Raw genomic sequence first — 23,373 nt, 5'->3', positions numbered from 1 at the left:
TGGAAAGTTCTGGAATCTGCATGGATCAACACATTTCCACCCACCCTGCATTCCCCAAAGTCTTATGAGAAAAATGGTACCTCACTTGCGTGGGTCTGCCTAGTGCCTGCATCAGGAAACGGCGCAAAACACAACGTGGTCACACCTCAATTTTGCAGTGAAAAATTGGCCTTTTTTGGCAAAGTGCTCACCTGTCGTTTTTGAACCCTAGCTCTGCCCGCACCTAGGGAAACCTATCAAACCTATAAATTTTTGAAAACTAGACACCCAGGGAAATTCAGGATGGGGTGACTCGACTGCCTCCCACCAGGTTCTGTTACCCAGAATCCCTTGCAAAGCTAAAAGTTTACAAAAAAATGCATTTTCCTCACATTTCTGTGGTGGAAAGTTCTGGAATCTGCGTGGATCAACAAATTTCCACCCACCCCGCGTTCCCCAAAGTCTTCTTGGAAAAATGGTACCTCACTTGTGTGGGTCTGCCTAGTGCTTGCGTCAGGAAACGGCGCAAAACACAACGTGGTCGCACCTCAATTTCGCAGTGAAAATGGGCCTTTTTTGGCAAAGTGTCTACCTGTCGTTTGTTAACCCTAGCTCTGCCGGCACCTAGGGAAACTTAGCAAACCTATACATTTTTGAAACCTACACACCCAGGGAAATTTAGGATTGGGTGACTCAACTGCCTCCCACCAGGTTCTGTTACCCAGAATCCCTTGCAAAGCTAAAACATTGGCAAAAAAATGCATTTTCCTCACATTTCTGTGGTGGAAAGTTCTGGAATCTGCGTGGATCAACAAATTTCCACACACCCCGCGTTCCCCAAAGTCTTCTGAGAAAAATGGTACCTCACTTGCGTTGGTCTGCCTAGTGCCTGCGTCAGGAAACGGCGCAAAATGCAACGTGGTCGCACCACAATTTCGCAGTGAAAAATTGGCCTTTTTTGGCAAAGTGCCTACCTGCAGTTTTTGAACCCTAGCTCTGCCGGCACCTAGGGAAACCTAGCAAACCTATACATTTTTGAAAAGTAGACACCCGTGGGAAATTCAGTATGGGGTGACTCGACTGCCTCCCACCAGGTTCTGTTACCCAGAATCCCTTGCAAAGCTAAAAAATTGGCAAAAAAAACGCATTTTCCTCACATTTCTGTGGTGGAAAGTTCTGGAATCTTCTTGGATCAACAAATTTCCACCCACCCCGCGTTCCCCAAGGTCTTATGAGAAAAATGGTTCCTCACTTGCCTGGGTCTACCTAGTGCCTGCGACAGGAAACGGCGCAAAACGCAACGTGGTCGCACCTCAATTTCGCAGTGAAAACTGGCCCTTTTTTGGCAAAGTGCCTACCTGTAGTTTTTGAACCCTAGCTCTGCCGGCACCTAGGGAAACCTAGCAAACCTATACATTTCTGACAACTAGACACCCAGGGGAATTCAGGATGGGGTGACTCCACTGCCTCCCACCAGGTTCTGTTACCCAGAATCCCTTGCAAACCTAAACAATTGGGGGAAAAAACGCATTTTCCTCACATTTCTGTGGTGGAAAGTTCTGGAATCTGGGCGGATCAACAAATTTCCACCCGCCCCGTGTTCCCCCAGGTCTCCCGATAAAAATGGTACCTCACTTGTGTGGGGAGGCATAGTGGCTGCAACAGGAAAAGGCCCAAATCGTACGGTGGAGACTTAAATATTACCTATAGCAAAACTACCTTATTTTGGGGGGGGCACCTGAGTTTTTTGCCCCGTGCTCGGAGGCCATCTTTGGAAACTACCAAACCCAAACAGTTCTGACAACTAGACACCCCGGGGAGTCCAGCGAGGTATGGCATGCGTGGGTCCCCAAACGTTTTCCTACCCAGAATTCCCTGCAAACCTTAAAATTAGGTTAAAAAAACTTTTGCATACACTTTTGCGTGGGATCTCCATGCCGGCACAAATGTCCTACCACCCAGCGTTCCCCTTGTTCCCCCGAGTAAAATGATACGTCACTTGTGTGGGTGGGCCAAAGCAGAACAGGCCAAAAATGTATTTTTTTTTAAATTGTAGCGTTCGGTATTTACAAGAAAGTACAGAGAATTCTACTGTTTTGGGGTCATCCTAGTCACAGGCCTTTGGCCCACCCACACATGTGAGGTATCATTTTACTCGGGAGAACAAGGGAAACGCTGTGTGGTAGGACAATTGTGCCGGCACAGAGATCCCACGCAAAAATGTATGGAAAAGTGTTTTTTAACCTAATTTTAAGGTTTGCAGGGAATTCTGGGTAGGAAAACGTTGGGCGTCCCACGCATGCCATACCTCGCTGGACTCCCCCAGGTCTCTAGTTTTCAGAACTGTTTGGGATTGGTAGTTTTCCAAGATGGCCTCCGAGCCCCAGGCCAAAAACTCAGGTGCCCCCCCCCCCCAAAATAAGGTAGTTTTGCTATAGGTAATTTTTAAGTCTCCACCGTACGATTTGGGCCTTTTCCTGTTGCAGCCACTATGCCTACCCACGCAAGTGAGGTAAAAAATTTTAGGGAGACCTGGGGGATCGCAGGGTGGGAGGAAATTTGAGGATCCACGCAGAATCCACAACTTTACCACACATAATTATGAGAAAAAAGCGATTTTTTTTTACAAAATTTGAGCTTTGCAGTGGATTCTGGGTAGGAGAATGATGAGGGACCCACACAAGCCATACCTCGCTGGAGTCCCCCGGGTGTCTAGTTTCCAGAAATGTGTGGGTTAGGTAGGTTTCCCTAGATGGCTGCCGAGCCCCGGGCCAAAAACTCATGGGAACCCCCTTGCAAAACCAGGTTGCTTTGTGATAGGTAATTTTGATGTCGCCTCATCAGGTTTTGGGCCCTTGCCTGTTGCGGGTCCTTGAGCCACCCACGCAAGTGAGGTACCATTTTTATCGGGAGACCTGGAGGAACGCTGGGTGGGAGGAAATTTGTGTGAGCCCAGTGATGCCACGCTTTCCCACACAAAAATGTGTTAAAAAACTGATTTTTTTCAGCTAAAATTAAGGTTTGCAAGGGATTCTGGGTAAAGGAACGTTGGAGGATCCACGCAAGCCATACCTCCTTGGAAGCCCCCGGGTGTCTACTTTGCAGAAATGTGTTGGTTTGGTAGATTTCCCTCGATGGCCGTCTAGCACGGGGCCAAAAACCCAGGTAACCCCCCTTGCAAAAGCTGTTGGTTTTGACAGGCAATTTTGAAGTTGCCTATGTCAAAACCACCAGCTTTTGAAAAAAAGAACGTGATCATGCCCTATGTGATATACTGAACAGAATATCACCTAAATCAGTAAAACCCATCGATCTTCCATGTGTGTAACAAACTGTCCCTCAACTCTAATAAGTACCACAAACCTTATGTGGTAAAAAATTGCTGCTAATCACTTACCCTGGCCTCAAAAGGTAATATTTAAGCCTCCACCATACGATTTGGGCCTTTTCCTGTTGCAGCCACTATGCCTACCCACGCAAGTGAGGTACCATTTTTATCGGGAGACCTGGGGGAACGCTGGGTGGGAGTAAATTTGAGGATCCACGCAGATTCCACAACTTTACCACACATAAATGTGAGAAAAAAGCGTTTTTTTTGTGCAAAATTTGAGATTTGCAGTGGATTCTGGGTAGGAGAATAATGAGGTACCCACGCAAGCCATACCTCGCAGGAGTCCCCCGGGTGTCTAGTTTCCAGAAATGTATGAGTTAGGTAGGTTTCCCTACATGGCCGCCGAGCCCCGGGCCAAAAACTCATGGGAACCCCCGTGCAAAACCAGGTTGCTTTGTGATAGGTAATTTTGATGTTGCCTCATTAGGTTTTGGGCCCTTGCCTGTTGCGGGTCCTTGAATCACCCATGCAAGTGAGGTACCATTTGTATCGGGAGACCTGGGGGAACGCTGGGTGGGTGGAAATTTGTGTGAGCCCAGTGATGCCACACTTTTACACACAAAAATGTGTGAAAAAACTATTTTTTTCAGCTACATTTAAGGTTTGCTAGGGATTCTGGGAAAAGAAACGTTGGAGGATCCATGCAAGCCATACCCCCTTAAAAGCCCCCGGGTGTCTACTCTCCGGAAATGTGTGGGTTTGCTAGGTTTCCCTAGATGGCGACCGAGGAAGGAGTGAAAAACCCATGTGACCCCCCTAGCTAAACCAATTAGTTTTGACAAAATTAGTTGTTTACTTGTGCAGCGTGAACATTTGGGCGCAATATGGCAAGGAAAATATGACGGACATTGTGAGTTTTGCAGGATATTGTGGATACAATTAATTGTTAGATTTCACCAGAGAGACATCACCATGTACTCCCATGGGTTTTCAACAATATCTACAATTGGTAGGTTATTCGTAGGTGGAATGTACACCTTGGCAGAGGGACTAAAAAAAACAAGATCCCTGCACAGCGATCTATTCCTCAAACACACACACATACTGGTTGGATTTGGCACGAGGGCGAGTGATGGTTCAGTATATATAATTTTATTAACAAGGGATTTCACAAAAATTAAATGCACTGTCAATTACATGGACAAAAAAAATGAACCAATGACTCGCAGCTCGTGAGCTGTAAAGCCACTTCAAGGCACCAACCACTTTACAGGCCATTCACACACCTTTCATACCTGACACACAGAAGACCATTCACACCACCAGGCACAAAAGCAACACATCACAACATTTACAAAAAAGTGACAAGGTGCGCCCTGCATAAAAAAAAAACAATTACTAAACAGACATCAAGTCCTCAAACACACACACATACTGGTTGGATTTGGCACGAGGGTTAGTGATGGTTCAGTATATACCATTGTATTAGCAAGTGATTTCACAAAAAATGAAATACACTGTTAATAATGGAAAGGACGAGAAACTGAACCATTGACTCACAGCTCGTGAGCTGTAAAGCCACGACAAGGCACCAACCTCTTTACAGGCCATTTATACACCTTTCATACATGTGACACATACAAAACATTCACACCGCCAGCCACGGACCCATCACATTACTACACTTCCACCAGCAGACAACGCCAATCAAGGGCCCATCACTTTCACACAGCCACATTCCTGACACAGCAACTACACAAACTCATGGATTGCATGGAGTGGCGCTCAGCTAGCACTGTGTGTAGTAACCAGCATTAAGTCACTTCCCACACACCGCCAGCCAAGCACCAGTCCACGCACACCACCAGCCAAGCACCAGACCACACACACCACCAGTCAAGCACCAGACCACGCACACCGCCAGCCAAGCACCACTTCACACACACCCCCAGCCAAGCACCAGTCCAGGCACACCACCAGCCAAGCACCAATCCAAACACACCACCAGGCAAGCGCAAGACCACGCACACCGCCAACCAAACACCAGACCACACACACCACCAGCCAAGCACCAGTCCACACACACCACCAGGCAAGCGCCACTCCACACACACCGCCAGCCAAGCCCAGCCCAGGCACACCACCAGCCAAGCACCAATCCCAACACACCACCAGGCAAGCGCAAGACCACGCACACTGCCAACCAAGCACCAGACCAAGCACACCGACAGCCAAGCACCAGTCCACACACACCGCCAGCCAAGCACCAGTCGACAGACACCGCCAGCCAAGCGCCAGACCACTCACACCGTCAGACAATCGACACTACATGCAAACCAACATCATACTTTAGTTTTTTTTTCAATATAAATAAAAAACAAAAACAAATTAATAATTGATACAAATCTACTAATACAACAACTAAAACTAAATGCAATACACAAATGCAAACTTTGAAACTGAACAAAAAGTTTTAAAGAATAGAGACCAGGCAGTTCACTTTACCACTCATGGATGCTCCCAAAAATTCTTTTGCGTGTGGTACATTCTAAAACAAGCAGGTACGCACAGCCCAGGGTTAGAAGAACAGTCGGGGCAGTACATACGAACCTCCTTCTGCAAACCTCTTCGCCAACAGACTCTACATCTCCGACTGGGAAGGTCTTTTGAGGATGTAGGAGGAATTTGATCAGGAAAGTGGCGATCTTTCAATCTGGCAACATCCTCCACCACTCCAGCTCTAGGAACACTTGCCTGTTCCACTAAAACAAGGCTGCCTATTACAGACTCCTGAAACTTTACAAAAGTCATTTTTGACTGAGGACAAGATTGCTGGAACACAACAAAAGCATTAAAGGTTGCCAAGTGGAAAAGATGGATAGCCAACTTCTTGTACCAAATGTAAGCCTTACGAAGAGCAGCATACGGTTCCAACCTCTGATCTACTCTGTCAACACCACCCATATGCCTATTATAGTCTAAAATGCACACAGGTTTGCGCACTTCTGCAACCTGACCCCAAACAGTCACGGGTTCAGTGCTTTTATCATGTATGGAAGTCAACATGTAGACATCTCTCCTGCCTGAAAACTTCACAGCTAGAAGCTACTCACAACGCAATGCACTGCACTGTTCCCGAGCAAGCTTTTGACAAACAAGTTCTTTTGGGAAACCTTTACGGTTAGAGCGGATTGTGCCACAAGCAACAGTGTCCACTCTGGCCAATTCCCTGAACAACCGCACACCAGTGTAGAAGTTATCTACATATAAATGATGGCCTTTGTTAAAAAATCCTCTACCAAGTTCCCACACAATTTTCTCAGTCACTCCAAAAGTGGACGGACAACCAGAGGGTTTAATCCTGGATTCCTTACCGGTGTACACCCTGAAATTAGAGACATATCCAGTCTGACTGTCACACAGCATATAAAGCTTAATTCCATAGTGTGCCCTCTTACTAGGAATGTATTGCCTAAATACCAAGCGGCCCTTGAACAACACCAAAGACTCATCCACTGCAATTTCTTTCCCAGGAGCAAAGATCTCAGGAAATCGATCAACAAAATGATCAATGACAGGCCGAATCTTGAAAAGACGGTCACAATCAGCGTGATCTCATGGCAAAGCTAAACCATTATCAACAAAATGCATCATCAGAAGCAAATACCTATCACGACTCATGACTGCCGGAAATATAGCTGTTGCCATCAAGGGACTAGTAGACCAATATGAAGCCATTGATGGTTTCCTAAGCAAGCCCATCAAAAAAGTTAAACCCCAAAACTTTTTCATCTCCTACAAATTTGTGGGAGTTCACCGGGTAGCTCTAGCGTGGGGCTTAAGGCTGGCACTGTTCTCCCTCAAAAACTGTTCTGCATACAAATTAGTCTGCTCAACAATCTCAGCCAAAAACACATCATCCATAATCAACTGAAAAAAATGAATCGGCAAACATTTTCAGTGTTCACCCTACACCCTGGAACACCAATAAAGTCTAGCAATGCCGGATACACCATGCTTGGGGCAACCCAGAGGTCAGAACTTTCAACTAGAAGACTTGCAACCCCCTGCTGCTGCCCAGCTGCCTCTTGCCTCACTGTACCAACAGGAAGTCTTGCTGCCCCAGGCTGCCGCCCAGCTGCCTCTTGTCTCACTATACCAACGTGAAGTCTAGCAGCCCCAGGCTGCACCCCAGATGCCTCTTGCCGCACTATCGGCACAGCAATGTCCTCCTCCAACACAGGCACTTCATCCACACCAAAAGTAGCTTCATCAGCACTCAGAGAATCTTCATCATCATACGATGCCATGTGGAGAGAAAACTCACTACCAGAATCTTCACCTCCCACCTCTGCCTCAGAATCAGAGTCAGTCTCAGCACCATGGTCAGAGGAAGAATCAAAAAGCATTCCAACAACTTGCTGAGCAATAATCCGGCGGCTAGCCATTATCCTCACTAAGAAAGGAGACTGCACAAACAACTCAACAACCAACACTGTGCAAAGTAGGTAAAAAAATGTAAGCCTTTATCACAAAGATCTACAAACTGAAAAACTATACAATTCACTTACAAAATACAGCCACACTCACTAGCACCTACTCTGCAAAGACACAGCAAATAGTCAACGATATCCCACTAGAAAGAAGAAAAAAAAATTACATCTACAAAAAGCAAAATACACATCAAGCACAAATGCAAAACATGTTTCACAATCACAAAAAACTAAAAACAAACATACTCGTATTACTACCCACTTTGCAAAAAAAACATTAACATTAAAATTGTACAAAAAATGTCTCTTACCAAACACATGCAACTACACAAACAGCAGAACCACCAGTAATGAAACCGCACACTGCAACAGTCTAAAGAGAAAAGAAAACATTACACTTTACAAAACAAAAACAATACACATTACAACAGGCTATGTCACAGGGTATGTCACAAATGGGGTGTCTGTCCCAAAGGGTGGCAGAATATAAATCTTTTTAAATTTGGGCCCCCTGGAAGCAACCCTTGCCCAAGGGGTCGCTTCCATTTAAAAAAAAAAGATTTCCCAGGTGTCTAGTAGGGTTTTTTGCTCCCTCCTGAGGGCAAAAAGGCCAAATTAAGGGGCAGAATATATTCAATAAAAACTATGGGCCCAAGGAAGAGACCCTTGGCCAAGGGGTCGTTTCCTTTGCAAAAAAAAACCAATCCCTGGTGTCTAGTGGGCTTTTCTACCCCCCCGGGTCTAGATTTGGCGCAAAAAAGGGCCAATCTGTCTAAAATAATTATTTTGCCCCCAGAAAGCGACCCTTGCCCAAGGGGTCGCTTCCTTTGCAAACAAAAAACAATCCCTGGTGTCTAGTGGGCTTTTCTACCCCCCCCCCCCCCCCCCATGGTCCAGATTCGACCAAACAAACGGGTGATCTGCCCCCCAGGGGGGCAGAAACGTCTAAAATAATAATTTTGCCCCCCCCCCCCCCGGAAGCGACCCTTGCCCAAGGGATCGCTTCCTTTTCGTAAAATAAACAATCCCTGGCGTCTAGTGGGCTTTTCTGCCCCCCCACCCGATCTGCCTAAAAGTCTAAATTAATATATGCCCAAGAGGAAGCGACCATTGCCCAAGGGGTCGCCTCCTTTTTATAAAAAAAGACATCCCTGGTGTCTATTGGGGGCATTCCTGGTGCAGGATCGCGACGCTATGCGCGATCCTGCACCAGGAATGCCCTGCATTGGGACATCAGGGAAGAGGAAACAGTGTTTCCTCCCCCCGATGCCTCAAGGCACCGAGAAACGGCTCCCCCGCCCCACCGGAGAGCACAAACCGGACTTGTTCGCTGGACGCGCTGGAAAGAAATGGCTTCCAGCGCGTCCAGCGGTTCCTGATGACGTTGGCGCGCGCTGACGTCACCAAGAAGCGTGGGGCGGCCCGGGGTTGGCAGCGGAAAGTCTTCCGCTGCCACCTCTTCTAAAAAACTCACGATCGATGCCCCAGGGGGGGAGCACCAGCGCTTCTTCCGAGGGCTGTGCCGGTTCAGTCATCAGCACAGCCCAACCGATGCTGATGACGGAACCGCTCGTCATCAGCATCGAAGGGGTTAAAGACAGAGGCCAAACGGAGGGCTGCATCTTCTAGCATCCTGCTGCTTATTATTTTAACATAGGGACTGGTGTTTACATTTTTTTCTCGGACTGAGAGCGTGAAAGGCAAGATTGTAGGATGTCAGTATTTTCTAACACACACCAACATTTAAATAACATTAAATGATTTGTGCATATATTTAAGAATATATCAGCAAGAAAGTACACAAGAAATACTTTTTTATAAATCTAAATCTGAAGTGTGATGGAAACAAAGATTTTAATAGGAACAAAACTCTCTCTCTCTCTCTCTCTCTCTCTCTCTCCCTCCCCCCCCCTCTCTCCATGTCACCCCCTGGGCCATTTTCTATCCTTATTTGAGTGCCTCTTGGATTTTGCTCTTTATGAGCGATGCAACATAGATGGCAACACCCTCACTGAAAATTCTTCCAGCACCACCGACACCCTCCCTGCTACCATGTTTTCACCATGACCACACAGATAATTAAGCCCTTCGGCTAGTCTTGAACTAAGAATATATTTCTCTGCTCTAAAAACCAGTGGGACATATTATCAAGAACCGGCGTTAATATTATTGCCGCTTTAGCGGCAGGAAACTGCAGCTAAACCGGCGATAATGGGCTTGATAATATGTCCTTGTGAATTCCAATAGAAACCCATGTTCTGGTGTGAACATGGGCTCATATGGGAATTCTCAATGGCATATTATCAAACTCCCTTCTTGATAATATGCCCCAGTATTCTTACAGATATTGTCATGGGTTAGGAATTAGAGTGAAAGGGGAAGTGCACGGCTGTCTCTTAGCCCTCCCTCTCTGACTCTTCCAGCAGATCATGACTATGCGGAATACAGGCCAAAGTACAACATGGTAGGCACAGATGGCCTTTCAAAATCAGCCACGGAATCACTCAGTCATGAAGAAATATTTTCATCCATATTTAATCGTGTAAAAATGTCAATGGTGCTTCCTGATTGGATAAAAAAATAACATTTGCATTTTTACTAAGTACTAAACTGAATAAGGTTTTTGGAAAAAAGTGACTATTTCAGAAGCAACAGTATTGCAAACTGCTTCCAATTAAGTCTTAGGTTTTCTAAACAGATAGGCACTTCTTCTAAAATAAGCATTGGCAAAGCCAGTCGGTTTGAGCTTAGTAAGTCTGCAATGGTTTGTTTATTTTTTGTAATTACAAATAAAAAGTAAAAATTACACCATCAAAGGGTTGCTCGTATATTGCCCCAAAAATATAAAAGACTGAAACATCCCATTGCAAATATAATCTAAAAAAACATTAAAAATAAAAGCAGAGATTGGCTCATCAGCCCTGAGACTGAAGTGGACCATTTTTTAGGCAGATATGCACAAACAAAATGCTGTCACTCACAGTGAAGCAAAACAATGGCTGGAGTGGGCTGACTATTTACCCCATGATGTATGCTATGGTGTACTAAAGCAAAATCTGAATGACACTTGAACAGACCAATGGAAGAAGAGGACTGACAATGAGCCATTGTTTATGCATTTGGATGATGTTTTTTATGGTAAACATGAAGCTGGTATGAGAGCTAAAGCTTTTTCTAGGTCAGAGCTACAAAAGACCCCTTAATGGCACTGGAATGACACTGACAACCATAAAACAAAGACATCTGTTTACTATGTGTACTTTTTCATGTGTTGTTGTTAAGTGTGCAAGGGGAAATTCAGCTGAACATTCTGCATTGGTACATTGGTGTCTCATTGGGAGGGAGAGGGTCAGCCAACACGAAACCCATTTTTGTGTGTGAAAAAGGCCGCTATATTGAAAACATATCACAATGTCCAACCTAGCCCATTGCCTTACAAACTAAAACTTCACTATACATAAATTACCTGATCCTCCATTTCCCCCACCCCCACACCTACGATCCCCACATAAAATCTTCCACCCTGCTGATAACAAAACATTACATAACATTCCATATCAATCAATCAAGCATTTATATAGCGCACTACTCACTCAAGGCGCTAGGGGGGGGGGGGGGGGGTTCCGCTACTGCTCGAACAGCCAGGTCTTGAGCTGCTTCCTGAAGGTGAGGTGGTCCTGGGTCAGGCGGAGGTGGGTCGGGAGGGAGTTCCAGGTCTTGGCGGCGAGGTAGGAGAAGGACCTTCCCCCTGTGGTGGCTCTTCGGATGCGGGGGACGGTGGCGAGGGCGTGGCCGGTCGATCGAAGCTGGCGTTTGGGAGCGTAGAAGTTGAGGCGGTTGTTGAGGTATCCTGGGCCTTCGTTGTGTAGGGCTTTGTGTGGGTGGGTGAGGAGGCGGAAGGTGATTCTCTTGTTGACCGGGAGCCAGTGCAGGTCTCTCAGGTGTCTGGAGATGTGGTTGCAACGGGGGGTGTCCAGGATGAGTCGTGCTGAGGCGTTCTGGATCCGCTGGAGTCTCTTCTGGAGTTTGGCGGTGGTTCCGGCGTAGAGGGCGTTGCCGTAGTCCAGACGGCTGGTGACGAGGGCCTGGGTGACCGTCTTCCTTGTCTCGGTGGGGATCCACCGGAAGATCTTACGTAGCATGCGCAGGATGTTGAAGCACGACGAGGAGACGGCGTTGACTTGTCTGGTCATGGAGAGGGAGGAGTCCAGGATGAAGCCCAGGTTGCGTGCGTGGTCTGTTGGTTTGGGTGCGCTGCCTAGGGCGGAGGGCCACCAGGAGTCGTCCCGGGCGGAGGGTGAAGATCCCAGGATGAGGACTTCCGTCTTGTCCGAGTTCAGTTTCAGGCGGCTGTTCTTCAACCATTCGGCTACCTCTTTCATCCCTTCGCGAAGGTTGACTCTGGCGGTGGTGGGGTCGTTGGTGAGGGAGAGGATCAGCTGGGTGTCGTCGGCGTAGGAGATGATGTTGAGGTTGTGCTGGTGGGCGATGGCTGCGAGGGAGCTCATGTAGACGTTGAAGAGGGTTGGGCTAAGCGAGGAGCCTTGAGGGACGCCGCAGATGACTTCGGTGGCTTCTGATCTGAACGGGGGGAGGCGGACTCTCTGTGTCCTTCTGGCGAGGAAGGAGATGATCCACTCCAATGCCTTCTCCTGGATTCCGACGATGCTGAGGCGCTGCACAAGGGTGTGGTGGCAGACAGTGTCGAAGGCCGCGGAGAGGTCTAGGAGGATGAGGGCCGCTGTTTCTCCGTTGTCGAGCAGGGCTCGGATGTCATCGGTCACTGCGATCAGGGCGGTCTCGGTGCTGTGGTTGGCCCGGAAGCCAGACTGCGAGGGGTCGAGGGATCCGTTTGTCTTGAGGAAGGCGGCCAGCTGTTTGTTGACGGTCTTCTCGATGACTTTTGCAGGAAACGGGAGCAGCGAGATGGGGCGGTAATTCTTGAGGTCGGTGGGGTCGGCTGATGGCTTCTTTAGTAGAGCGCTGAGTTTGGCGTGCTTCCAGCTCTCCGGGAAGGTGGCGGTGTCGAAGGAGGTGTTGATGATGTCCCGTAGGTGGGGTGCGATGACAGTGTCGGCCTTGTTGAAGGCAGGGGTCGGTCGGAGATCCGGGGTGGATGGAGTTCATCGTGCGGACGGTCTCTTCGGTGCTGACCGGGGTCCAGGCGTGGAGGGTGGTGGTGGGGGGCAGTGGTTTGATCGTGGCGTGCGTCGGTTGAGTGCCGAAGCTGTTGTGTATGTCTGCGATCTTGTTGTGGAAGTAGGAGGCGAGGGAGTTGCAGAGGTCTTGCGAAGGGGTGATGTCGTTGTTTCCGGCGTTGGAGTTGGAGAGCTCTTTAACGATGTTGAAGAGTTCCTTGCTGTTGTGGGCGTTGTTGTCCAGTCGTTCCTTGAATGCAGTTTACTTGGTGGCGTGGATCAGTTGGTGGTGTTTTCGGGTGGCGAGTTTGAGGGCAGTCATGTTGTCCGGTGTAGGGTCTCTGTGCCAGGTTTTCTCAAGTGCTCTGCAGTTCTTCTTGGAGCTCTTGAGTTCGTCGTTAAACCATGGGGCTTTCTTGCTGCCGGGTCTGCTCGGCGGGGTCTTCAGAGGGGCGAGGTCGTCTGCGCAGTCGCCGATCCACTTTGTGAGGTTGATGGCCGCTTGGCTGGGGTTCGTTGTGCTGGTGGGAGGGCTCTTGCTCAGGGAAGTAGCGAGCTGGTCGGCAGTGATCTTGTTCCAGCTTCTGCGTGCAGCCTGTTGCTGGTGATGGTGGATCGTGGTCCTTCTGAAGCTGAAGTGCACGCAGCTGTGGTCCGTCCAGTGGAGTCCGGTGGCGTGGCTGAAGGTGATGTCCTTGCTGAATGAGAAGACCGGGACGAGTGTGTGTCCGGCGTAGTGGGTGGGGGTGGTCACCAGTTGCTTGAGTCCGAGGTTGGCGAGGTTGTCCAGCAGGGTGGTGGTGTTGCGGTCGTTGTTGTTCTCCAGGTGGAAGTTGAGGTCCCCGAGGAGGATGTAGTCAGCGGAGGGAAGGGCGTGCGGGCTGACAAAGTCGGCGATGTCCTCGCTGAATTGTGTGCGTGGTCCCGGGGGTCTGTAGATGAGGGTGCCTCTGAGGGTGGTCTTGGGGTTGATGTGGATCTGGAAGTGCAGGTGCTCGGCGGGTTTGAGGGTGTCGTCGGTGTTGGTCGTGATGCGGATGGTGTTCCTGTGGATGATGGCGATGCCTCCTCCAGTCTGGTTGATGCGGTCCCTCCGGATGATCTTGTAGCCGTCTGGGATGGCGATGGCGATGTCGGGCGCTGAGGAGGTGTTCATCCAGGTTTCCGTGAGGATGGCGACGTCTAGGGCTGTGGTGTCGAGCAGGTTCCAGAGCTCGACGGCGTGTCTGTGGACGGAGCGGGTGTTGAGCAGGATGCACTTGAGGCGGTTGCTGCTGGAGTTCGGCTTGGTCGGTGCTGGTGTGGTGCAGGTCCGGATGCAGGTGAACTTGCAGGAGTGGCAGCTGAAGGGTCCGTGGGTGCGTCTCGGGGTGGCTCGGTAGCAGCCTGGGATTCTACCGGCGTTGAGTGCGTTGAGTTCGGTTGCGTCGTAGGTCCGGCGGGTAGGCTGGTGACTGCGGGAGCCAGGGGTCCTGGCACTGGGCGCGGTCCAGGCGCGGACGGGCGCAGACGGGCTTACCTTTGGCGCACCTTCGGCGCTCATTCGGTGCTCCCGCTGCGCGCTTCCGCTGCGCGGTCGCTCTGGGGGCGTCATAAGAAGGGAGCCGGGAGGGAGGGTTCGCTGGGAGGCGGGAGCGTGGGAGCCAATCGGCTCATGGGGGGGCGGGCCGCAGGCAGGGAGCGGCGGGAATCTGAGCGGAGCTTGGCGGGCGGCCCTGCGGCGGCTGGGGCACCGGGAACGGCGTCGGCGAGCAGGCACTGGCAGCAGGTGTGGCTCAGAAGCCGGGGAAGTGAGGAGCGTGGGGGCGACCAGGCCGAAGGCGCAGTGGTCGCTCCCGAGAAGGAAGCAAGGTCCCCTTAAGAAGGGAGCCGGGAGGGAGGGTTCGCTGGGAGGCGGGAGCGTGGGAGCCAATCGGCTCGCGGGGGCGGGGCCGCAGGCAGGCAGCGGCGGGAATCTGAGCGGAGCTTGGCGGGCGGCCCTGCGGCGGCTGGGGCGCCGGGAACGGCGTCGGCGAGCAGGCACTGGCAGCAGGTGAGGCTCAGAAGCAGGGGAAGTGAGGAACGTGGGGGCGACCAGGCCGAAGGCACAGTGGTCGCTCCATAACAATCCCATTCCACAGTATTGCAGTTCCAAACTCCTGCCATCTAATAAAAACCTACAGCCCTATCTGTCCTATTGCAACTGTAGCTACCTAACCACTATTCTAAACGTATCCTACATGCCTAACCTTTCCCTGGCCCTCCCCACAAAACTTCCAACATTTAACTGAAAACTTCAGCCAATCGGGCCAACTTTTGAACAATCTGCAGCACCTGTTTCAAGCGACAGCAAATACAACATTCATCATAACCATATGCACCTGTCCCCAACAAAAACTGCAGAACCCTAAAACATATCTCCCCAGGCCACGCTCCCAAAAAAAAACCTAAAAAAAGGGTGGGTGGGAGGGACAAAATTCTAAATACAGCTAAGCTCCCAGCCACCAGGTCACCAAACCTAACATGGTGGCTGGGAGAGGGAGGGCTAACCCCTTATAGCCATTGGGTTATTAAATTGAGTTGGGCTACATTTGGGCTATTCCCAAGGTAGCCCATTATCTTTACAAAAATGGCCGCTGCCGGCCGTCCCTCCCACTCCCAAAGCTGCCCGGGGGCAGACCCCCACCAATCCCCCTCCACACCTTTCCCTTCGCCTGCCTGATCCCCGCCTAGCCTCCAGACCCAGTGACCCCCGTGCGCCATGTAGGCATTGATCTGCTCCCTCCTGGACAAGCCCCGTACCTCCACATGCTGTGAGGTGAAGCTATCCAGGCCCTCCCAATCCCGACCCCCCTCTGACCCACGCTCCTCTGGGATACCCTCCTCCTCCAGGACCCAGCCTTCCTCCCCTTGCCCCCCCACCACACCCAGGAAACCCTGCCTCTCCCCCACCTGCCCCTCCACCAACACGTTCTGCTCCAACTCTGCAGGAGGTCGGCATAGTGCCCAGCTGCAAACCCCCCTCGACCCCTCCTACACGTGGCCCCAAAAGGCCCCCATGGTCCCCTCCGCTCAGCAGGCTCTCAATGAGAGGGACAGCCCTGTCGGTGGGTCCCCAAGTCTTCTTCCCCCCCTCCCTGCGCTCCAAAACCATACATGTGCCAGGAGCCCCTCTGTCCCCCTCCCCCTCTGCACAGTGCTGCTCCGGGACCCAGCCCGAGAGCCATGTGGCCCTACCCTCCAGCGGGCCCCACCCGTCTCCAGTCTCGCCAGAGCCTCCAAGGAGACGAGGAGCTCCAGTGCATCCGTCCTAAGCGGGCCGCTCTCCTGTTAAAGGAGCGGCCCGCACCTTCTCAGAACCAGCCGGGGAGACGCGAGACACACTCCGCCGGCGAGCCCTGCCCGCAAACTCTCCCGCCACAGCCTCGACACGTACCAGAGGCTGCGGCTCTGTGCTAGCACCTTGGGCCGCCTGCACGCACTCTTATGGCCCAGGTCACTCACCTGCCCATGCTTTACCCTCTCGGGGGACGAGCAGGCCGCGACGGCGCCCTCTACCCCTGCAGACGCATGCCTCGCCGGGGGGTTCCGACCTCTCAGGCCTAATGACATCGAGCCGGCCGGCTTCCCTAAGCAGCCGAACTGCCTCCAACACTTTCCAATTCTTGCCAGCCATAATAATTAGACAAATTCCCACTGAATCCCACCACCAAACCGAGCAAAACGCAAATCCAAATCCCTACAAAATTCTAAATACAGCTAAGCTCCCAGCCACCAGGTCACCAAACCTGAAATGGTGGCTGGGAGAGGGAGGGCTAACCCCTTATAGCCTTTGGGCTATTAAACTAAGTTGGAATACATTTGGGCTATTCCCAACGTAGCCCAATATCTTTGGTCCGCTGCTGGCCGCCCCTCCCCTTCCCAAAGCTGCCAGAGGGGCAGACCTCGCAGGCTCGGCTGCCCCCCAAACTCCCCTTGCTCAGACACCCTCTGATGACGTTGTTTTATATTATTATATCTCTTGTCTGTAAATGATCACAGAAAATGCTTTAATATTGTTAGCATTGTTTTAGCATGTATTGTCCCAACATTTACCTGATGCTTGTCAAGAATGAAATAACTTGTTATGGTAAGTGGTTCGCACGCATTCTCTCAATGAAGTGAAATCAACTGATGAGTGAACGCCCCAAATGACTTTCTCCTTTTTGTTTTCAGATAACTCTCCAGAGCTGTATAGAAAAGCTTAAATTGGAACTAGAGAATCAGAAGACAGTATGTGCCAAGAAAGAACAAGATGTGGTCAAAATGGAGGTGGGTGATTCCTTTGTTTCACAAGAGGTGAAAGCCACAGAGCTTGATTTTCATGACATGGATGTTGGCCATTCGGTTGGACAGTGTGAGACCGTGTCACCAGCTAGCTTGCCTTCAGAGCATGATGTCATGCCTAGATTGAGTACATGCTTCACTAACAGTTGATTTTAATATAGTTGAGCTAATGTTGGACAACATAAAAATTGCTTAATTTCCACCCCCCAAGCACTCATTTTGTGGGCGGAGGGGCTGGACTTATTTTATCTTGGAGGAATTTGACAGAGAAAAAGGATACAAGGGATTAAGAAGGAAGGAGAGAAAGAAAGGAAAAGAGAGGAAAAGAGAGGAGAGAGGAAAATAGTGGTAAATGGCGATGGTGGGATGAAAACAGACCTGCAAGAGTGAGATAAAGAGATTGTAAGTTAAGGGGGGAGGAAGAAACAGGCATTTGGTGGAATCAAAGCTAGGCAGCCTTGGGATTTGGCAACACTGCAGAAACTTCAATGGGCTCCTAAGAATATCTTAAAGTCCCTGCAATTATGTTTTTCAACAAATTATTCAATGAGTGTAGGTCTTAGCTTTGAAACATCATATAAAAGCACTTAGGATCAGCTGTGGCCTTACAGGTGAGAGCGGTGGTGCTGGGTTGAGGGGATTTCCACAGACGGCAATGAGGGAAAACTAAATAAATAATACATTTTCGTCTGTTAAGATACCCCAATCAATCCAGAACAATACACAAATCTACAGGTCGTTTATCGATGCACGGTCCTTCTTGGGAATAATCTCTGAGGGGAAGGGATATCTGCGTTTCAGCCTAGGAAAGCATATCCTTCCCACCCCTTTCAAATCTTCGATCGGCATTCCAACCTCGGCAATGTTTCTGTGGTGGTTCAATGTGGGTTGTGCCCTTGAGGTCATTATGGCCCCTGTTCAGGATGGAGGGGAGGGGGGACAGGGAAATCTACCTAACTGGAAAAAGAGAAAAAAGAAAATTGAAAAGAAGGGAATTATCTGTCTCTAGGCATGTGGTGGCCGTCAGTAAGGAGAACAAGCATTTGCAATAAAATTGGACTCGCCTTTGGGACCATCTATCAGTTTACGTATGCAAGACATTATTGTGGGTACAGCAACATTTACTGTTCTATTGTGCGCAAAGCAGGTAAGGGGTGCAGTACCACAGGCTCGCACTAGGTGTATCTTGGGACCTTTTTTGGCCACATAATGTACTATACCCCTTTTTACAGGCGTAATTAGCAAAATAAATCAATGCAGCGGTCTTGGAGGTGGGCACAGGCAAGCAGTGTTGTGGGGGGAGATGGCAAAGGGAGATTGCAATGAGGGCACTGCAGTGCAAATTAAGCGTAAATTAAACAAACAAAAAAAACAAGTAAAATGAGCAGTGGTCTCGGAAGGGTGGTGGGCAGTGACGGCTCCTCCATAAGGGTGTTTGGGGGCCGCCCCCTGCTTTCTTGCAGTGCAAGAAGGCAGAAACATAAATGGTAATAACTACCATTTTTTCTGCCTTCTCGCACTGCGAGAAAGCAGAAGTGCCTGGCTGGGGGTGGGCGGTCCTGCTCGAGGGCAGAGGGGAGTGGCTTGCCCACTGTTGTTCATACTGACTGTTTGGGCAGCCTGAGACCGCCCAAACAGTCTGTATGAACAACAGTGGTCAAGCCACTCCCCCCTGCCCTCGAGCAACACCTCCCACTCTCCCTGTTCTCTAGACATAGAGAAAATTACCCGGGTGGGGCGCAGCCTCACCAATCACAATGCTGCGGCGGAGGGGAGGGAGGCTGCCTGCAGCCTTCCTGATGACGAGCACAGCACTGCAGGAATTTAAAATGCAGGACGGCGGGAGCCGGGAGTCTCGGGACTTAACTAAAAGCAGGACTGTAAGTTTTACTTTTATTTTATTTTTTATTTTTTCCCTTAAACCCCTCCCGCCTCCCCCATCCCCTCCGCGGCGTAACGACCCAATTTCCACCACCCCACCCACCCGCCCGTAATGCCAGCTGCAACTGCTCATTTAGCTTATGCATTTATCGGGGGCAAAATAGCATGGTATGACACTGTAGACGAAAAAACTGGTGTCCATCGTGTGCATATATATGTGTTTGAATAATGCTTGTGTACATTTTTCAGTTGCTATGACCACCTTTGATTGCTTTAATGGTCGCAACATATTCTGAGTGACAAAAACCAACTTCAAGTCTTATGTCTGAGAGCATTGGTTTTCATACATTCTTTAACAGATCCTGGGGTGTAACTGCCAGAAAGTTACACTGGTGGTGGCTATTGTGAAATGATTACAGTTTCCTGTAATTTCAGATGGGCCGTGAGGGGGAAAGCGGGTCAGTTAGAACGTGGCAGTGGTGATGCTTGAGCACATTTTAGTGAACTGTCTGTTTAGACCGGAGTGAAAATAAATCTTGTTCAAAGGTTTCACTAGTCCTTAAAGACTTTGAATTGTTGGAGACTACGAGCACACATTAAAAAACTTTAATGTAGCATTTACAAAACAAGTACAAATACTGTCTGTTCATAATAGTCACATTTTGCGGAGTAGATGAGGAAACGAAGCACATAAATTCAATAAACCCACCCTGATGGATTAAAAAGCAAAGCAGTACTGCTCATGACATGTAAAGAAAATCACTAATTTTTTTAAACGGGTCGCAAAATGTCGGACATACCTCACTTTGGTTTTCCAACCTATTACCAGAGAGAGCAAGAGGAGTATTTTGGGAGGGGTGGGGTGCATACCCACACATGAAACGTTTATGGGTCTGCTACAAAAATTATCGGCGAGTTGTTGTTTTATATTTAGTCATGTTTCTAAATAGTCTTCCTGGAAATATCTGTTTTTTTTTGCAACAGGCTAATATGGTCACAGTGAAGGCGTGAAAAAGACCATCTGCTCTTAAGGCGGGAAACATGCCCGACCACTTGCACACTAATTCGTTTCGTTTCAACAAAGCTTTATTTCGATATAAAATATCTTAAAAAGCACATCACGTTTAAAAAATACATGTCCTTCGAACAGTAAAAGAGTTTAAGACTAACAATCAATTATTCAATACAATGGTTAAAAGGAATATTAAACCGCGAATCAGCTTTGGATAGTGTTTCTGTACAACAAACATCATTAAAATACAATGGCTAAAAATGTAAAAAAAAGTCTAAAACCACTGACAGCTTTACCTAGGAATAGCAATACAGAATCATCGTAAGGCTTTTAATCTTATCAGCCAGGCCCAGCTTAAGTATTTGGCCACCCCACAGGCTAGCGTAGTGTTTGCCTCCGCTTGAAGGATTCTAAGGGCAGTTGAATGGTTCCTTGCATCTAGCAATCGACAAACAGGTCTTAACCATTTTTCCCTCGGTTTGGAGTAGGCTTTACATACAGCCAGGCGATCTTGTGAGATCCCTGGAGATTCATTACTTCCTTTAGGCCATCGGCGTAGCTGGATAAGAATTGCAATTCTGGGCATTTTTTTGTCCAAAAATATATTTTTAATTGGTTAAAATGCTTTCCATGGATACGATTTTATTGGGCATATCTGAATTTGATCAAATTGGCTATACCAGTGGTTCCCAAACTTTTTTGACCAGTGGCTCCCTTGACCTAATTGGCAGTTGGCCGTGGCTCCCCACCATTTTTTTACCGGCGCACCGGGGTGCCGCGGCGCACACTTTGGGAACCACCGCAGTAGACCTTTGTACTCTCTACCATTCCTATGTGACTCTTAGAATTTATCCATTTGTATCTCTTCCTTGAGTGACTTTACAACCTGTACATTTGCAATTTTTTCTATTTGTCTCTTCCCTGTGTGACTTTACTACTTGTACATTTGCAATTTTTTTCTGCTTGTATCTTTTATGTAACGCATGTAATCCTAAATCCTTATGTATCGCAACTGGTTCTTATGTAAAGCGCTCTGACACCTTCGGGTAATGTTCGCGCTGTATAAAAAGAAAAGGTGATGTCAGAAGTCATTAATAGGCAAAAAGCTTTTCATCCAGTATATTTATGACTACAAATAGAGGAAATGATGACCTAAAAAGAATTCCTGATCCATCTTCATGCATGAATACTAAAGGTTATTCTTAAAATATGACAGTCCTTGACTGGATTAGGCATTCACTATAACAAATAGGTGCTCATATGTATGTTACTCTAGTAACACTTGTAGTTATTTGCTTGATGCAACAGAAATATTCTGGAAAAGATTGAAAAACCGTGTTTCACCTGTGACCAGTCCAGCTCTGTTTGGAATTTGAATTTGGATGTCCAAGTTAAATAAATATAAGTCTCCAATTTCTGATAGGCAAAAGACCCCCAAGGGCATAGATTGGTCAATAGAATAGAAGGGAGTGAGCTTCAGATTTTCCAACAATCAATCTGGCATACAATTAATACATTATACGACGAGCAGGGCGCACAAAAGGGGCAGAGGTAAGGGAGATGAATGTGGATTGATAGGTGTGATAAGTGAGAGAAAACACTATTTATTTGAGTTGTCAGAGGCCTGTTGACACATTTTCTCCAAAAACACAAACCCCAATTGTGGCGTACAATTAGCAGTGATAAGTTTTTGAAATGCCTTCCTAAATCTGGAGAATTCGGTTAGACCGGTAATAATCAATCCGTGCCCTCTATGTAGCGCTGCCTGTCACACTGTGTGCCTCCGTGAGCTTGGTATCCGGTCTCGCTTTGTGCCTGCTAGTGTCCGAGGTGGCGTGTGTGGCTACTTGCCGCACAGAAGCGTTAGTGCTGGTGGATTCGCGTTGAAATAATGTTCTTCGGCGCTAGCTTCGTGTGAAACTAGTGGCGTCTGAATATAATTGGAGTGAGTGCATCACGTCGGTTCTCTTTAATGAAATAGACTGCTGGGAGCCCTGCTGCTCTCCCCGGCTAAAGGCAGGCTCACACATGTGCTGCTCGGCTAGCTGTGGCTGGTCTCTTCCCAGCGCGGTGGCCATTTCATATCCAGAGTGTGAAACTCTGGCGGTGCTACCTTTGAGCGTGTAGCTGGGCGCCTGCTTGACGGCGCTTGCTGTGTTTATCTCCTGCCTGACACACAGCGCCATCTAGCGCTAGTCCATCTGCAAATCATGTCTGGGGTCGGCTCACTGCTGCTGAGGAGGGGAGCCTGCAGAATCTGCGCCGATAATCGCTGCACAGGGGGGGCCTAACGAGGCCAGATGCTATCTTTCCAAATAGTGCGGCGGCGCCCCTGGCTACTGATAACGGCGCACCAGGGCGCCGCGGCGCACAGTTTGGGAACCACAGGGCTATACAATCACTGACCGCAGAGCTTAAACCGCCGAGTCTCTTTCCCGGCAAAACCAGTTTATCATATTTTGGCATTCAAATTATTAGCCAAAAAGGATGGTGTTCATTTAACTCAATATTACCCATGACGTGCATCGAGTGCTCTAATTGTAATCGGTGCAAAACGTGACGTAGACAAAAGTTCTGGCTATTTCCACGTGCTCGATGGCTGTTTACTTTTAACAGAGAAGTGCATTATTTTCCTTGTGAAAGCGATGAAATGCATACATTTGTAGATGATGATGGCATTGTTTGCATTTCTCAACACGCGCTCTGGATCGGGTTTGTGCGCGTGCAGTGTAGCGACAGAGTCCCAGATGGCGGTGTCTGGAGGGGGCCTATCATACTTTTGCAGTGTACCCCCGCTCACAAATTTTAACGCTGCTGGAGATGCGTTGTGATACAGCTGAAGGCACACAAGTAATTAAAGTGTTTCTTGTGCGTTTGGCACCCCACATTTCTCGAGGGGTTGCTGTTTTTTTACTTGAGGGCGGCGCTGAGTGGACCGAGGAGTGGAGTAAGAATCTGAGGCCAGGCTGCAAGGTAAGGAACGGCCCGGCGGTGATCAAAAAGTAATAAACCTTAGTGTTCACCTAATTACGACATGAAAAGTTCAGAGGTATTTTTGATCATTGTGACCGGCTCTGCTGAACTCTCCATCAAACACTACTGCATCTCACTGCACACAGTTCCACTTCATGCTGCTGCACTACACACTTCTCCACTACACACTACTCTTCCCTTGGCCTGCCCCCTTCCTAACCTGAGGCACCCCACTATAGACTGCACCATAGACGGCACCTT

General features: G+C 48.8%; 1 protein-coding gene across 1 annotated transcript in view; it reads left to right on the top strand.

Annotated features, from left to right (window-relative positions):
* Window positions 1-17,139: 17,139 nt before the first annotated feature.
* The window catches only part of LOC144753103 (zinc finger protein RFP-like), a 136,578-nt gene continuing 130,344 nt past the window's right edge, over window positions 17,140-23,373 (top strand). The window contains exon 1 of the mRNA XM_078640892.1: window positions 17,140-17,231. Within this exon, the coding sequence (XP_078497018.1) occupies window positions 17,226-17,231 (6 nt within the window). The 5' untranslated portion in view covers window positions 17,140-17,225. The remainder of the gene's footprint in view (window positions 17,232-23,373) is intronic.

The sequence above is a fragment of the Lissotriton helveticus genome, chromosome 5_1, assembly GCF_964261635.1.
Source record: "Lissotriton helveticus chromosome 5_1, aLisHel1.1, whole genome shotgun sequence".
Lineage (NCBI taxonomy): Eukaryota > Metazoa > Chordata > Amphibia > Caudata > Salamandridae > Lissotriton > Lissotriton helveticus.
This window is presented reverse-complemented; position numbering and strand designations above follow the sequence as displayed.